Consider the following 18,610-nt stretch of genomic DNA (forward strand, 5'->3'; position numbering starts at 1 on the left):
CCAGAATAATTTTGTAAAAAATACAATAAAAATGTAAACCTGTTTACAATTTAAAACTGTACATGTACGGAATAATTATGTAAAAAAACAATTTAAAAAATTGTAAAATTTACAGAAATTTTGTGTAAGAAATAATTACATTTTTAGTATTTAAACAAAAAATATTGTTATTTTTACCAAAAATATTTGGCAGCCGTGGTTGCCAGAATAATTTTGTAAAAATTACAATAAAAATGTAAACCTGTTTACAATTTAAAACTGTATATGTACGGAATAATTTTGTTAAAAAACAAATTAATATTATGTAAAATTTACAGAAATTTTGTGTAAGAAATAATTACATTTTTAGTATTTAAACAAAAAATCTTGTTGTTTTTACAAAAATATTTTGGCAGCTATGGTTGCCAGAATAATTTTGTAAAAATCACAATAAAAATGTAAACCTGTTTACAATTTAAAACTGTTGAACATAAAGAACAATTACGTTAAAAAACAAAACAATATATTTACTAATTAATACTATTTACTAAAATTAATAATTACATTAATATCTAAAACAATCTGGCAGCTGTGGTTGCCACAATAATTATGTAACGAAAATACATTTTAAAATGTAAACAACTTAACAGCATAAGATCATCACTTTAGTCAATTGTGTTTATTTATAATATTTTAAGAAGACCAATGTTGTTTCGTATACTGAACATAGTTTAATTTCAGTAGCAACTGTAAATCATTTGCTTTACCCTTGACCATGCATGAAAACGATAACTTGTATGTTACACAGTACCTAGGGATATAAATTCTAGATATGCATAGATCATAGAAACTGCACTCAAAGACAAAGTAATCCAACTATAATTTGAATTTATTAACCATAAACAAGTCAACACTGTCTGTCAGTTTGCAACACAGATTTCTATTACTTTCCTTGCAAACGATACATTCACCTTTTAGAGAGCATGTGACAGCTTAATAATTGTCTTCTTGGAAACAAATAAGGAAAGTTATAGTCAAAAAGATTGGAGACATTGCCAGTAAAACTAAAATTGAAATGACAATAACATGAAAGACTTTTCAGTAGCACTTTATAATAACTACACACTATAAATCATTTATTAGGAATTAGCAAATAGTGAATTCATTAACTGTTAAGCATTAACACTACAATAATAAACGTTAGGAAGCAGTTTATATATATACGGCTACAAATACTGTTTTCTTGACTTATAAGCACACTAATATGTGCTTAATAACTGTATTTTCATTATGTGTGGGTGATTGATTTTTCTTGACTAAATTAAGTATTGCATTATTTACAAACCATTTGTATGAGTAGTTGGTGTTATTTAAGATAATTGAGAATGAGTTAGTGAATAATTAATAAACTATTGAAATCAATGTTTATATATTGTATTATTCAGGCATGTTGTAATGGTTACTATTTATGTTCATAAATGCTTTACTAACTCAACTTCATGCAGTTTTGTAACCTAATCTAAAGTGAGGACTATTTATGCTTATAAATCCCTTATAGATGATAATTAAAGGCTCAGTATCAAATGAACAACACATCCTTGCAATCTTATTTAAAAAATTAAATTACTGTAAAGTTTAAACATTGCCGAATAACAGGAGTGTCAAAATTTAACATAAAATTGGATTAAAAAACAATATAATAGGATGCAACATTTCAATGTTATTTAGCTATGTTTAAACTCTACAGCAATTTTATTTTACACAAGATTGCAATGATTTATTATCATTTGATACAGTATCATTTGTGTTTCTTCAAATTAATAAAAAAAATCCTGTTTAGAATTTAACTGAGCCTTGTCATTTATAAGGGATTTATAAAGCATAAATAGTCCTCACTTTAGATTTGGTCACAAAACTGCATGAAGTTGAGTTAATAAAGCATTTATTAACATACAAATTAACTATTAGTATATGCCTGAATAATAATATTTATAAATGTTTATTTAAATAGTTAATTAATCATTAACTTACACATTCTGAATGATCTTAAAAAAAACACCAACCAGTCTTAAATAACTGGTTTGTAAATAATGCGATACTCAATTTAGTCATTAAAAATTAATCACAAACAAAGTATGAAAATACTATGGAAGCCCGTTCCCGCCACTGAATAAAAAAAAGAAAAAGAATTAATAATAAAAAAAAAATTAATGATAATATAAAGAAAATTTAAAAGTCAGAATTCTGAGTTAATAAGTCAGAATTCCGAGTTATAAAGTCAGAATTCTGAGTTATAAAGTCGCAATTCCGAGTTATAAAGTCAGAATTCCGAGTTATAAAGTCAGAATTCTGAGTTATTAAGTCGCAATTCCGAGTTATAAAGTCAAAATTCTGAGTTATAAAGTCGCAATTCCGAGTTATTAAGTCAGAATTCGGAGTTACAAAGTCGTAATTCCGAGTTATAAAGTCAGAATTCCGAGTTATAAAGTCGTAATTCTGAGTTATTAAGTCGCAATTCTGAGTAATTAAGTCGCAATTCCGAGTTATTAAGTCAGAATTCTGAGTTATAAAATCGTAATTCTGAGTTATTAAGTCGCAATTCTGAGTTATTATGTCAGAATTCTGAGTTTATATCTCGCAATTCAGAGAAAAAAGGCTTATCTGAGTCTTATCTGTATGGCATGGAAGTAGGTTACATCGCTGGACCTTCTTATGAAGGCTATAGCCTAAATGGAAAAGATTATAGAGGATTATTTTTGGTGCGGTTTTACTAATAGAGAAATCTTAATTTTATTGGAGGAATCACACAACATAAAGTTTAGTTTGCGGACTCTTGAGAGAACGTTATGTATGAATCAGTTGTGGCGGAGACGCAATAAAACAGACGAGGCCGACGTGGCACGTTTTATACACCAACAGCTACAGACATCGGGACGACAACATGGATATCGTTGGATGCACCAGAAATGTTGGCTTTCTGGCATTATTACAGACAGAGAAACTGTCCGTCAGTTGATGCGGCTGTTAGATGGACAGGGAGTTGACCTGCGCGCTCGCGGTCGTCTGCGGCGACGCATGTATAACAGCCGCGGACCAAACTATGTTTGGCATATTGACGGGTACGACAAGTTGAAACCTTACGGAATATGCATAAACGGATGCATTGATGGGTTTTCCAGAAAAATGATCTGGCTTGAAGCATACAAAACGAACAATGACCCACGAGTAATTGCGGGTTATTTCATACAAGCTGTTGCTGAGAATAACGGATTTCCACATAGAATTCGCATTGACCATGGAACTGAAAATACGCATTTAGCAGATATGCAGACATTCTTCAGAGGCACTGCTAGTGCCGAATCTGTCACGCTTGGTCCAAGCACGGGGAACCAGAGAATTGAACGATGGTGGTCCACTTTGAGAAGTCAGTGCATACAATTTTGGATGGATCATTTTGAACAGCTAAAAGAAGATGGGCACTTTGTTGATAGTTTCATTGATAAATCTCTCATCCAGTTTTGTTTCCAGCATTCTATACAGGTAACATTTGGTTTACTATAGTTTATTTAATCATAAAAACAATATTGCCGTTAAAGATTAACTTAATATTTACATAGCCTACAATATGCAGTTTACAGTGTGTTTATTAATTTAATTTTGTTGCTTTTATTTTATAAAGGAAGAGCTTGATGAAATAGTCAGTGCCTGGAATTGCCACAGGATACGGCCAACTCACAATCCACGTGCTCCCAGTGGTCGACCTTCAATAATGTTTGCTGTTCCCAGCTTATATGGAGTGCAGAATTTCTTGCATCCAATTGAACAAACAAAGCTGAGTATTTGCAAAGAGGAGTGTTTAGTTAAAGACTACCCTTGTGATGAGGATGTCTTTCAACTGTGCGTAGAACTGATGGATGAACATAACCTTGCATTGTCAGATGATGTTTATGAAATTACAGACCTTTACCTTAAGCTTCGTGAACTAATCCTTGAAGGACTGGACTTGGATGACTAGATGCACCATTGAGATCTTATCTACAACTTTCACTAGAAGGTAAAGGTATTGTACACACACACACATACACACACACACACACACACACACACACAATATTATCTGTGAGCATTATTTGAAACACTTCTATTGTGCTTTTTTCATGCAAGTCTCAAAAGAACTCTCTGAGGTTAAAATCTCTGCAATTCCCACTTTACTTTCACTGTGCTGTGTCTGTCTATCAAGATAACAGGTGAGCAGGATTTATATTTCACTTTATTATTATTTGGCTTTAAACATGAATATGTTAATGAATTTTGTTACCATTATGCCCCAGACTCAAAAAGTCATTACATCTTTAATTATGAAACTGATAACAAGCCAGTTGTCTAAATGCCATAGTGTATAATTTAAGGGCATAATATTTAAATTGGGATTGCCACTGACATGTCATATTTTTATATGAAAAAAATTCTATAAACAAAACATTAACACAATGCCATTATTGATACAACTGGAATTGTATTTTTTTCTGCATCACAGTTGTGTTACAACTTAGCTGCATTTAACAGACATGTCAAATAACATTGCTTTTTTATGTACTGGGGCACATAAACAGCATGCAAAATGCTCACAGCAAACAAAGAATAATTTTAAAACATGAATTCTTCGTTACTAATGAATGAATGACACATCTGATGTATCTTCTGTGCCACTGTGGCAATCGAAGGATGTATTTTATTGATGCTGATTGTATTTGATTAGTAACAGCCCTATCTTCTAGGGTTATGGGATTAATGTACCTTTACTCTACATACTATAATGGAACAACTGTTTACATCCCATCATTTTCATACACGCTTCAGGATCCCTTGTCTGTCAGACACAGTGCTCAAAGTACAGTAAATAACCTCTAATATAATTCTTTATGATGACACACAATCACAGTGATGTTGCTTTGTGTTTTCAGAAGGAATGAATAATTTGTTCCAGACCATCCCATCCTCATGTGCAAAAGAAGGCCAGCAAACTTAGGTAGATGAGATAATAAAAGTGCATCAAGATGCACTTCACACACAAAAAAAAACTTTTTTATGACTACTTTTTTAAATGACATCTTTCCCAACTACAGTAATGCACATTTTTGCATGATTTCAAACACTTTTGTGGTGCTCTATTAATACTTTTAGACCTAACCTGAATGCAATAGAAACAGAGGAAGTGAGTTTTAGAAGTATTTTGTTACTCAAAAGTAAAATAATTTTGTTTAAACTGTAAAGCAATAGTACTGAAATTTTTCAAAATGTATAGAATTTTCATTTGTTTCACCTTAGGAATATAAAGGGGATGTATATTTAAAACATAAACTAAAGGGTTTAAATGGTAAACTGTCTGTATTTTGTGTTATACCTGAAATAAAGAACTGAATTTGTAATAGTATTTTTATTATTAAATATTCAACTTTGTAGTAGTACATTTTTGTTTCAAACAAATGCTCGAACAGTATTCCCAATGTTTTTCCTATACATGCTTAACGAACCTGTAATCATTTTAACATGGTACACTGGCTGTCAGGTTTTGTGCACCACTACAGAGCTTTAAGTGAAATTGATTTTAAAAGTTCAAAGTTTTTTTTAATTAAAGCAGACTTTGATGAGCAATTTATTTATTGGCCAATAAAAAATGCAATGCTGAAATGCAAAAATTTATATGGGCTGAATATAAACAAAAAAGTAAATTTAGTTATGTTCTACTTAATTTGTTTGTTTAAATTCAGCCTAAACAATTTGTTTGCAACCACTTTTTGTAAATCCAATAAATCATTTTTTTTTTCAGTGTAGTAGCCTACTCACTCCATCTTGAATTCTCAAAAAAACATGGCACAATATATGGAGGTTGTGTTGTTTAATGTATGAGTACTTAACATTACAATGTGGTACAAGAAAAAATAAAACAAACCACATTAAAACTATTTCAATAAAACAATGTTATAAAATTGTTATGTATTGTTGCAATAATGCAACACCCAACTGTATAGAAACACAAACTTAAAAGGATAGTTCACCCAAAAATGAACTTGTCAATTTCCTCACTCCTTGCTTGTTTCTTTCTTCTGTTGAAGAAAGCTGAAAACCTGTAACCACTGACTTTCATAGTATTTGTATTTTCTTTTATGGAAGTCAATGGATACAGGTTTGCAGCTTTCTTCAAACTATCTTCTTTTGTGTTCAACCAAAGAAATAAATCCATAGAGGCTTGTAAACACTTGAGGGGTGAGTAAAAAGTGAGAACATTTTCATTTTTTTAGTGAACTATCTCTTTAGGAACACATAATCATTCAGACATTTATGTCAGGGTAGATGCAACTTGTACAATTAAATGTAAACAGTTGTTTGTAACTATGAAGAAAACTTTCACTATTTAGGGGCAACATTCAATGAACAATTAAAGTGATTGTTTTACTTTATGAACTTGTCAAATAATGGTAGAGCGTGTACATGTATGAAAAAGGAACCATTAAAACATTTGGACAGTTCCAAGCCTATTTGACTGAACAGTTGAAATTAACAATTTAATGATTTAACTCAAACATTTGGTTGCACCTATTTTTTTTTAATCAAATCTCAATCATCAAAAAAAAAACAAAACTCAATCATCAAAAATAATAAAGGTTGGTCTGCATTCAATGTAACCAGCAATATGTAAGTGCAAAATTAAAGGGAATGATTTACTTTCTGTATACAGTGTGAATTAACTGTATGAAGTGTAATAAGAATGACAGAAAACAATAGCTTGCATAGGAGCTGGCCACAACTCAGTTCCGACTAAATCCACTAAACTATGTCCATGACCCAGATGTTGCTTTCAAGGACTTTGTTCATTTCAGATCTGAAATCAGGGTAGTTGTCATAGTGCACTGAAAGCCTCAGAAAACAGCCACATGTGTGCGCCACTGGTCTTCTCTCAAACCCTTTAAGGTCTGTGAAATCAACTGTTATAGCTTTGCCTATAAACAAATCTGATCCAGTACAGAATCGAAGAAACAGAGACTGCCGTTTTGCATCACACTCCCTCAAGTAAGTTGTCAAGTGCTTTGAAATGTCCTTTTGCTGTACATTCATTGTTTCAGGAAATTTGAGAGATTGCACAATTTTCCTCACTGTTGGTTGTAATGCACAGTACACATCTTCAATTTCCTCAAGGTCCTTCCTCAGAGGTCCAAGTATGCATGCCCACTGTTCAAGAACATAAGCAGGCTCTTGAATGAGAGTTTTGTGAGCCAGTTCTTCCAAAATTTGCTTGAAGTTTTCATTTGTTGGAATTCTTCGACAACTGTAGTTGTCTAAGGTCTCAAGCAATTCCTCCTGGTCTGCACTACAGAAGTCTTTTCTGCAGCTTTCTAACAAAGCACACTCGTTTTCTGAGACATACTTCAAAAAGTTCTCAATCAGATCACTTTTCACAGATCCCTGTATTGCTTGCTGGAGGATGACAGGTGCAAGTTTTATTGGGAGATATTTCTCTTTCTTCCAGCCGAACAAAATTATTCGGGCCACACTTTCCCACTTTTCTTTGCCAAAGTCATGTCGAAGAAAGGGAACTTTAAAATTGTTCCCCAATGTGCACTGATCATAAAATTCCTGCCAGAACTCTGATAGGCAATCCCTAAACACTCCACCAACATCATGACCCATCTCAAACTGTCCATTTGGGAGCAGCAGCTTCACTTCTACTTCACTCTGTGTATGAATAAGGGTTTCATCACAGAAATGGGCAATGAGCTCTGAAAATATTTGTCCACGATGAACAACAAGGATTTTTTTCTGTGGAGCAATGGGTTCTGGGCTCAGCGGCAAAGTGTCATCTAAGTTTTGTTCATCTATTCCAATGATGTCACCAGTGAGTACTGTTACTACATTGCTTGAATCTAAGTAATCTGGCAAGGTCACTAAAGAACTTTGAAAAGATACATTCAGGTCATCATCTGCAATATGATCCTCTGTGGAATGAAAGGGAGATGCAGTGTCATTAACCGGACTATCTACATAAATTACATCCATCTCTGAAGGAAAGAAGTCATTCATCCCACTGGAAGTAGAGGGAAGGCTTTGATCCTGGTTATTACTGTGAAAGTTCTCCATTTGATCTGACATTTCCTCTTCACTTTCTGTTTCCACTTCCCTCTCCACCTTTTTTGTTGTCAAGTAGAACCTCATCATTGTGAGTTTGGATGCATTATACATTTCCCCCACTGTAGATTCTGCATCTAGTGACACTTCCTGATAATTTGTTAGATCCAATTTAAACTCAGAAATACTCCCATGAGAATTTTTTCCATTTGGAAAAAACAGACGAATTGCCTCCTCAATCAGCTCTTCCCTTTTCCATTCTTTTGGAACACTCAACTTCCTTGTTCCCCCTCCTTTTTTTGCTCTCATTTGAACAAAGCCCTGACCATCATGGTGCATCCACCCCATTTCAATTTTTCTTACAGTACGCTGAGAATGTTTTTTTGTAGTATTTTGGGTTTCTGTTTGTGAATTGTCAGGTTTTTGTCTTTTGGTCAGTTTTGATTTGAGGCGCTCAAACAGCTTTGACTTCCTGCAAGTTGGTTCTCTTTCTTGCCTCCTACAAAATCCCATCACGGCCAGTCTGTCTCCATATGAAGGAAAATAGCTTCTCATCTGATCATCAGTCATTAACAGTAGGACACTGACATCAATCTGCAAAATAAATAAATACTTACATAAATAAATACAGACACACACACACACTCACGCGTATATATATATATATATATATATATATATATATATATATATATATATATATATATATATAGATATATATATATATATATATATATATATAGATATATATATATATATATATATATATATATCTATACATATATGTATGTACTGTATGTATGTATGTATGTTTTTAGATATATATATATATATATATATATATATATATATATATATATATATATATATGTGTGTGTGTGTGTGTGTGTGTGTGTGCGTGCGTGCGTGTGTTTATGTGTAATCCACCTATGCAGTTTCAGAGTTGTGCATAAAGTAAATCAAACTAAATTTAGAGTACCAAAACTAAATAATAACAAATCTGAGTTGGCTGAATAAAGTAAATTTAATACTAAAGTATTTAAGTAAATTACCCTTAAAGATTGTTGGTGTATGGGTTCACTATTTATATTTAAATGGCACTCTGACTTCTTGTACTTTGTACTTCCTTATAATACAGTAAACTTGCTATATTTAATGTTTTCATAAGAAATCCAAAAGAAAGACATTGAAACATCTAAGGAGTCGATACAGTAACTGAGCTAAATGAGTTAACCTCTGCTACCATCTACTGGTTATAAATGACAAGTTCATGTTATTTTATTTATTTTTATTTTCATATTTCATTTCATATTTCTGCCATTACATACATTTTGGTACTTTGTTTTTCAATAAATGTATTAAATTTCTGTAATATTCCCCAATGGTGTAGTACTGTTTTCTTTGAGTATGCCTCTTAGTAACTATGAATGGTTTAAAAAAGAATGTAAAATATGGTCATTCAAAATATGGCATTAATATATGTTTTTTAAGTACCAATAAGCAGTCTGCTAGTATTATGCATGTCAACAAGCAACTGGTTAATATTAAGATTCAGTCACTAAACTGAAGTATAATTGAAAGTGTTTAGGTAAACACTGGAGCTTTGCCAAAGTGTTCAGCTTAAGTTAAGTTATTTATTGTAAAATAAACAGTATATAACTACTTTAAGAAATAAAACTGCAAGTGACTAAAATTAAACATGCATTAAAATGTCCACTTCTTCCAAATTATGACTTTAAAAGTGTGTGGTAAATTGTTTAGGTATTACCTTGTCTTCCTCCAGTCGTTTGATAGTTGTTTCAGGGATGTTTCTCTCCCTTAGTAAAATTATTAATTCGTCCATCCTACAATGATAGTTTTAAAAGGAAAACATAGTGAGGCTAGAGGCCAATATAAAGCCTAGACCGAGTATATAAGCCAGAAAACAAAATCCATGTACTTTTGTGGTTAGTATACTGTACATAACAAAGCAAGCTTTGAATCCAAACCTAATTTTACTCCCTTTTGGTGCAATGTAAACTAGCCTACTGAATTGTCCATAAAAGCAACACGACTACTATTCGAGGAAACCGCATGAGCCTGTAGGCTATGATACCACACACGCAAAACTTTCGGATTTTACACTCGCCAAAGGCTTCTATTATAACACGGCATTTACTGTAACACTTCATATCGTAAATAATTATCATGCCAAATAGTAAATATGACCATACCTTGGCGTCGCAGAAACGTTCAGCTGCTGGCGACAGGAACTCTCGTAACGTAATATGAAATGTCGTGAGAAATTGTCGAAATTCAAAAGATTTTTTTATAACTCAGAATTGCGACTTAATAACTCATAATTGGGACTTCATAACTCAGAATTCTGACTTTATAACTCAGAATTCTGACTTTATAACTCGGAATTGCTACTTTATAACTCAGAATTCTGACTTTATAACTCGGAATTGCGACTTTATAACTCAGAATTCTGACTTTATAACTCGGAATTGCGACTTTATAACTCAGAATTCTGACTTTATAACTCGGAATTGCGACTTTATAACTCAGAATTCTGACTTTATAACTCGGAATTGCGACTTTATAACTCAGAATTCTGACTTTATAACGCGGAATTGCGACTTTATAACTCAGAATTCTGACTTTATAACGCGGAATTGCGACTTTATAACTCAGAATTCTGACTTAATAACTCGGAATTCTGACTAAATAACTCGGAATTGCGACTTTTTAACTCAGAATTCTGACTAAATAACTCGGAATTGCGACTTTGTAACTCAGAATTCTGACTTAATAACTCGGAATTCTGACTTAATAACTCGGAATTGTGACTTAATAACTCAGAATTCTGACTTTATAATTTTTTTAAAAATAGTATTATATATATTTTTTTTATATAAATTCTTAATTTTTTTATCATTCAGTGGCGGGAACGGGCTTCCATAAAATACAATTATTAAGCACATTACACATGCTTTTAAGTCAAGAATACAACCTTTTTAGCCATTGTTATAAACTGTCTACTAATGTTTATTAATGTAGAGTTAATGCTCTACAGTAACTGAATCCACTATATTTATTAATGCTTAATAAATGGTTCTTAGTGTGTAGTTATTATAAAGTGCTACCAACTTTTCTCTTAAATCGGGTTAAGAACATTTAACAGTTGTTTTATAAACAAATATTCAATATAAACCAGCAATTCAGGAATAACTTAATTCAGAAAACACTAGAGCAATAAAAACTCTAACAGTTGTGTAATAACACATACATGAAGCATGGCAGATCAAACAAACCTGAGAAACTGGCATTCACTGTATGTCCAAACCTTAATGACTTCAGTCCGTATTTAGACGTCACGCCATTCATGATCGGAAAGTTCCTGAATCAAGGTAAGAACTCTTGGGTTCACATGAAGACAGGCTGTGTTTGTCTTCTCCACTTTAGTGCCTTTCTCTGGGTTTATAGAGAAGAAACACCTGAGCAAAAAAGAGAAAAAAAATGAATTGTATTAATGATAAAAAAATCTTATGTTTTTGGGAAAATCTTCTTTTTTTGGGAAAAATACCTTTTTAATTGATAATTATATTATATAATTTTAATTATAATTAATATAATATATATATATATAATTATATATTCTAATTATATAATATAATTATCAATTAAAAAATGTAATTTTTTCACATCAAATTTTTCATACAAATATAATTTTCAATTAAAATTATAATTGAAATTTGTCAACCTGTACATATAAACCGGGGAAAATAAAAAGAAAACTTTGCATTAGCAATTTAGGTCACCTCAATGTTGTATAAAGCCTGTACAAAAACACATACCTCTGCAAAAACTCCAAGGTTGATGCCAGCTCTGATGGGTAATGGATGTTGAAGCAATAATAGCTCCCAAACATCATGCACAGGGCGGAAATGAAGGAGGGGATATTGTCATGTACAACAGTTCGATCCACACACAGCATGAAACGCTTCGATGAAAAGCAGGATTGGCCTTAGAAAAAAACTTAAATAAAAGTTAAATTTGGTATTTAATTATAATACCATAAAAGTAAAAAATACAAACAAATTAAAAAACCTTTACAAGATTTATTTGTTACAAATATTTCAAATTAATGTACAATTAACAATACTTGTTTTGCTGAACGGTCTATTAAACGTTATCATGACAGTCTTTGATCTTGAAATACATAATAATTTGAGTAACAACAAATAATAAATGCCATATAAGTACTGTTGTATGTTCATGATTACTAATGCTAACAAATTTATTGTTATTGTAAAGTATGGAGATAATAATATACGAAAACAATCTGAATTTGAATTGTGATAATTTGAATTATTTGCTATTGTAATTTAATAAATCTAAATTTTTATATGCCGTAAAAAAATTTGAATTTCTTAACTTGAATATTGAACATCTGAAATTTAAGACAACTGAATTTTTTAAGACTGAATTTTTTTATAGACGTATTTTCATAGACTGCAGGTATCCAGTTTGTGAAAGTAGTTTCAAGTAAGGATAAAGAAATTCAAAATATCATATTCAATATTATAAAATTTTAAACCAGAAATTCAGATTGTGAAATTCAGATTCATTTTTAAAAGAGGCAGCATTTCAGTGTTGATAATAGACTTTGGCCAAACATCATTAAAATCTTCCTTAAAATACTATACTATATGCTATAGTATGTATAGTAAAAAGCATGTGCATGCAAATATGTCATTTACTACAGCTGTAAAACGCAGGGAGTTTGAAAATGCAGGCAAAAATGAAAAAAATAAATTTATTAAACAACGAGATGTAATTGAATTAAGTATATGAATTTGGTTCACTGAAGCATGTATATATTTATTACACAAACTACTGAAAATAGCTGACCCTGATAGTCAGTTTGCAGAAGAATTGTGTTCTCCTGAGCCTCACATACACCAGTAAACTCAGCAAGCTCTGTGAATGAGCTTTAACTTTTTGGTGATCGTCTACTCTTTCCTGTTGATGACCCCTGACCTACTTTCTGCTGAATCTGAATTTCACAATCTGAAATTCTGGTTTTGAGTTTTATATTACTGAATTTGATGTTCTGAATTTATTTATCCTGAAAACTTGATTCTGTACTTTTACAAACTGAATATCTGCAGTCTATGAAAATACGTCTATAAAAAATTTCAGCCTTGAAAAATACAGTTGTCTTAAATTTTAGATGTTCAATATTCAAGTTAAGAAATTCAAATTCAAAAAATTAATTTAAATTCAAAATTTAACGGCATATAAAAATTCTGATTTATTAAATTACAATTGACAATAATTCAAACTAAAACAATTCAAATTCAGATTTTTTGTCATATTTTAGCTCCATAGTCAAGCATTAAAAAAATTTAATAGCAAAGAAACAAACAAATAAACTTACCACACACAACAAGTGTTGGGGTCAAATTAACTTTGTCCATCTCTACCTCTTCTGCGAGGCATGTGTCCTCCACATGACAGAACATAGCATCTTCCTTCTCATTGAAGTAGGAAAGCAAAAGCATCAACATCTCTTTCACATCTTCAGAGCAACCACTTAGCTCTCCCCTCATCACTTTAAACTTTGTTAAGTCCTGCAGGAACTTTTTGTTTTTGTTCACACCAACTGTACTGAAGTAGTTTAGGAGTCGTTTCCCCTTCAAGTCCAGATTCCGGGTGAAAGTTTCAGTAAGACCAATTCCGGTAAGCTCCTTGTAGTGAACTGCCATGCCAAGCTCATTAAACCACCATGGCCAATCCTCTAGGAGGCATTTTATATTCTTGCCCTGATTGACTTGGTTACGTTGTGTGTAGAAAGTCAATTTCAGTAGATGTCTGACTTCTTCTGCGTTTGCATCAGTTTGACATTATTACGAGACATTATCTTCATTTTCTCTTTCTTTTCCTCCTGGCTTTCAGAGGTCTCTCCCAGTGGCAGGAATTTTACATGCCAGTTAATGCATCCATATGTATCCTGAATTGCTGCCCTCTTTTCTGGAGGAATTTCATCCGTGTCAGATTCATCTGTCTGATGTCTTCGTTTTCTTATTTTGGGTGTTGTAGATCGCTTCACATTTTCAATCCTATACTGCAACTGCTTCACTAAAGAATGGTACCCTGGCCCAACCACATCCCCCTCTATTACATCTAGGAGAGACTCTGGATACTTTGCTACCATCTTTTTGGCAACTTCAGTAGAATTTCTTTTATTTGGGCATGAACATTTTCGCATCATCTCGTTTACCGCAATCCGGACCATCTCTTATCTCATTCGTGGACTTGGTCTGAAATTTTCAGTAAACCCACCTATGGCATGTGAACACAAATTATCACCACCAGCAATACAATGCAGTGCACCTTTAACTACATTACCACCTACAGCTATTCCATTTTCCTTCAAATCTTTTAAATCCACAAACAGCTCTAAAAAAATCTTAGCACTTCCAAATTTCAGGTCATTATCTCGACACAACAAGGCAAGGAACATGTAATCAGTATTGGACCGCACATGAGCAGGTAAATTACCCAAAGAAAGATAGACTGCTGCAACTATTTTGTGCTTTTTTTTTAGCAGATCCAAGTGGATTGAAAATTTCAAAAGCATCCTGGTAAATAATTAGTTTCAGACATTCTGGATTATTAAGAAAGAACTGGTTGGACTTAAAGATTTTGCCATCACTAATGTCAGCAAAATTATCTGAGTCTATTTCACAAGATGGCTGACACAGCGAATTCTTCCATAATTCATATTTTCATCATTACCTTTTAAGGCTCTATGTATTTGAACATCTGTTTGAATGTCTGACTTCTTAAATATGTTGTTCTCAGTGGTCCTTGATGACAGAAAGAGAACAGATCTGAATCCTTTACACAATCACACAGACTTTACTAACAACGTCATCTGCTACATCCATCTCATTTTTTTAAAAGGGAACACAGTTTACTTAAAATGTAATCTTGTCCCAACTCATGCACATTTTACATCTCTTCAACAATCGTCTGAATGGTTGAAGCTGGAAGGAGGAGCTGTCCTTGCAGTTTTAGGTATAATAAACACATATTCCCAAGGAAAGACTTACTAAAATTCTGGGGCAATTCAGTAGTTTCAGGTGTTGTTACATCATTTGAAACAACACATTCATGACAGTGGATGAGGTGGATTTTATACTCTTTAAAGTGTGAAGTTAATATATATATTCAAAGTGTATGTATATAATCTGCTTGTAGACTTGCATACCATTAGAAGAATTACCTTGTAGACTTGCATACCATTAGAAGAATTACCATATCACAAGAACTGGATAAGTTATATAGTTACCAGGTTTGGGTCAGGGGTTAACCTAGGTGGAAATTGAGGTCAGGGGTTAACCTAGGTGGAATTTGTGTAATATATGGAGAACAAAGGAAAACAACGGATGTAAAAGGGTATTTAAATAAGGCCATAACATGAGTGAGTTAGAATTTTTCAGACAGAGATGCTACTGGGGGTCTCCTGAAAGTTCTCCTTTGTTGTCGACAATAAAGTATATTCTTCTGATATTCATAACCTCCAGACTGAGTTTGATTTAGTAAGAGAAGAACCAAGAAAACCACTACATTTGGCGTCCCTCTGGGTGGGCTGGAAAGGAGCAGGACTGGTGTTGCTGTGCATGCTGGACTGGAGAGAAAACACAAATATGTGGCCACAATAAAAAACGGTAAGCGATTTTATGCTTATTAGTTTGTGTTTTTTCTGCCAGGACCTGCTTGTACAGGTAAATACACTTGAACTGTTTCTCCAGCTTTAAAGAATTAAAAGTAAATGTAAAAAAGATATTAAAGAAAAAAGGGGTTTTGAATAACAGAAGAAAAAGAATTTGCATGCAAATGATCTGTGTTTTCCTAAGAGGGCCTTGATGGATAGGATAAACATTAACTAGTAACTGTTACTCAGATTTGGAAAATTATTAATGATATAAGATATGCATAGAGCATTTATAGGTTTTTAAGATAGAGTCTTCAATGTGTTGTGACAGTTAAGAGATTAAAGCAGAGTAAGGTATGCAAATGATCTGTGTTTTCCTAAGTGGGCCTTGATGGATAGGATAAACAATCACTAGTGACTGTTACCCAGATTTGGGAAATTAATAATGATGTAAGAAATGCATAGAGCATTTATAAGTTTTAAGAGAGAGTCCTTAATGTGTGGTAACAGTTAAGAGATTAAAGCAGATTAAAGTAGAGAGATGCGCGCTAAGACCTACGATACCGCTTTGTTAAATGAGATAAACAAAGGGCTGCATGGGTAGGCGAAAGCCTGTGGTTACCGCTCTAAGGTTAGAGGGCTGCTCGGACAGGTCACTCAAGAGGAGTGTAGTGTAGAGTATTTATTTAATTGAAGTGTTTGTGTATTTGCTGCTTCAGATTGTGGCAAAATAGTCCACATTGGTGGGCAGAGAAGACTGCCTTCCTCCTCCTTGAATGGAATGAGGATGGGGGGATGCAGCTCCTGTTACACTGAGTGGAGGAGAGGAGTGAATGAGAAGAGGAAAAGTAATAAGATTAGAAGTGTGAATGTGTTTAAAAGTATGTTTTCAATAAGGAGTAGGTTAAAATAATGATTATAGTATATTATAATACAAAAGGAGGGCTGCATATGTGTGGTGTGATTTAAAGAACAATAGGAATAGTGATTGATGCAGTTTAAGAGAAGAGATTATGATATAAAGAGAGGAGTCTCTTAAATTAAAACTAATGGAACATGTGCATTTAAAAAACACAGAGTAAAAAGCAGAAGAATAAACATTTTTCTGAAATTATCTTTGTGTTTTAAGTTTGAATATGTTAAAAAAAAGAAAAATAGGCAGAGTGAACTGAAATTACTGACATAGCAATGAGTGAAAGACAGTCTGCTCCAGGATGGGGGTAAGAGAGAGATTTATGGTGTCCATGTGTGAACAATAGATTGCCTATTTACAGCACTAGAGAAACAGAGAAGAGGAGAGTTAATGAGAGGAGATCAAACTATAGATGAAATAATGACATAGACATTAACATAATTTGGATAGAATATAAGTTATTACTGAGTAGATAAATTATAAAGTAGTATAGTAAGATAAATTAGATGAGGAAAAACTAATAATAGAGTTATATTATATAGAAGAGTTTGAAACTTTACTAATGAAAAAGAATAAATGAAGTCATAGTGATCAATATATATAGAGATAAAGGAAGTATAGAGTAAAAGAATGTATTAATAAACAAATAGATTTACTAAATAAGTATGAATAAATAACATATAAGTTAGTTCTTTGATTGAGAATAAAATAGAAAAAGAAAACTTGAAAAATAAATAGTGATTAATTGAAGATTTATTTATAAAATGTGTAACAAAATAAGCTTTAAAATGTATAAGAAAACCTAAGAGCTAAAAACTCAAATTACAGAAAGGAAAAAGAATAAAATAGAAACAGGAAAAAATAAGTCCACTGTTTCATAGATAAAATTAGATGTTTAAAATATGCTTACAATATAGGCACATTGAACAGATAAGATAAAAAGAAAAAAGCAGTAACAATTTAAAGAAATAATTGACTTTAGAGAATTTGATTGGATTTAAGGAAAAAAAAATGTTTTGTCATCTTTCTCAAAGTCAGCTATGTCATTTGTTTGTAGTAAAGTACAGTGATTCAGATGAAAATCATAGAAGCTAGGTAAATGTTAAAGAATGTGTTAGAGTGAGTTTAAAAGATTAATACATGTAAAAGTTTATGCAGTAAGAAGCTAAATTGATAAGTAAACATTGCAATTCAAAAATGAAAAATGCTTTTAGTAAATAAATATGTGAATTTAATTAATAATATTAACTTTGAGCTATAGCAGTAATGATTTTTAACAGTTATTCCAGATATTGGGCCACCATGTAATACTATTAAATTAAATCAGGTATGGAAAAACAGATATGGAAATAAAAATGCAATACTAAAATACGTGACAGAGAAAATAAAAGATAAGTTAATGACAAATGGCAAACAGAAGAAACATTTGATGCAAGCAGTGAGAAAATAGAAACTGAGTATAGAAAATGTTACGATGTAAAAATGACCGGTTAGTAAAGGAACACTAGCATAGATGAGGAGAAATGTAAAGTAAAGCATAATCTGAAGCTAAAGAAATTATTTAGAAGAACACTGAAGAAATAGAAAATTAAACATTTACATATGATAAAATGATTGTGAATTAGAGAAAAATAAACTGTTAAACCGTAAAAAGGAGAAAATAGATGAGAGGAGTCTCCATTTGATGAAAAAAAAATGGGAAAGAAGGAAAGACTTTTATGAGCTAAATTCCATATATTACTTAAGAGGACATAGGGATGGACTTTGGGGGACTGTGGTCTCTTACCTACTAGACATCTCTGAGTGCACTGGCAAATGGAAAAGGTGTTTGAAAAACACAATGGACAAACTGTTGGCTGTGGACATTTGTGAAAGCAGTGAGGCAG

At 32.2% G+C, this 18,610-nt stretch overlaps 1 protein-coding gene and 2 long non-coding RNA genes across 4 annotated transcripts in view; 2 read left to right on the forward strand and 1 right to left on the reverse strand.

The window, feature by feature from the left end:
* LOC100536462 (uncharacterized) overlaps positions 1-18,610 on the forward strand; it is a 39,399-nt gene that overhangs the window by 3,946 nt on the left and 16,843 nt on the right. The gene's annotated exons all lie outside the window — the stretch shown is intronic.
* LOC101883067 (uncharacterized) lies at positions 2,281-6,606 on the forward strand. Its single transcript, XR_011007725.2, has 5 exons — positions 2,281-3,519; positions 3,659-4,033; positions 4,144-4,226; positions 4,944-6,075; positions 6,167-6,606. It is a non-coding gene; the product is annotated as an uncharacterized lncRNA (long non-coding RNA).
* LOC101883005 (uncharacterized) lies at positions 5,814-11,049 on the reverse strand. Its single transcript, XM_009294591.4, has 3 exons — positions 10,317-11,049; positions 9,872-9,947; positions 5,814-8,697 (listed from the first exon to the last, which is right to left on the reverse strand). Exons 2-3 carry the CDS (start codon positions 9,944-9,946, stop codon positions 6,808-6,810), a joined length of 1,965 nt encoding a protein of 654 aa, XP_009292866.1. The 5' UTR covers position 9,947; positions 10,317-11,049; the 3' UTR covers positions 5,814-6,807.

Source organism: Danio rerio, chromosome 20, assembly GCF_049306965.1.
Source record: "Danio rerio strain Tuebingen ecotype United States chromosome 20, GRCz12tu, whole genome shotgun sequence".
NCBI classification, from domain to species: domain Eukaryota; kingdom Metazoa; phylum Chordata; class Actinopteri; order Cypriniformes; family Danionidae; genus Danio; species Danio rerio.

Excerpts from the sequence above, each read along its gene's own strand:
- LOC101883005 (XM_009294591.4), bottom strand. The coding sequence starts at position 9,946 with ATGGACGAATTAATAATTTTACTAAGGGAGAGAAACATCCCTGAAACA. Across the intron at positions 8,698-9,871 it reads AACGACTGGAGGAAGACAAG|ATTGATGTCAGTGTCCTACT; the intron begins GTAATACCTAAA and ends TTTATTTTGCAG.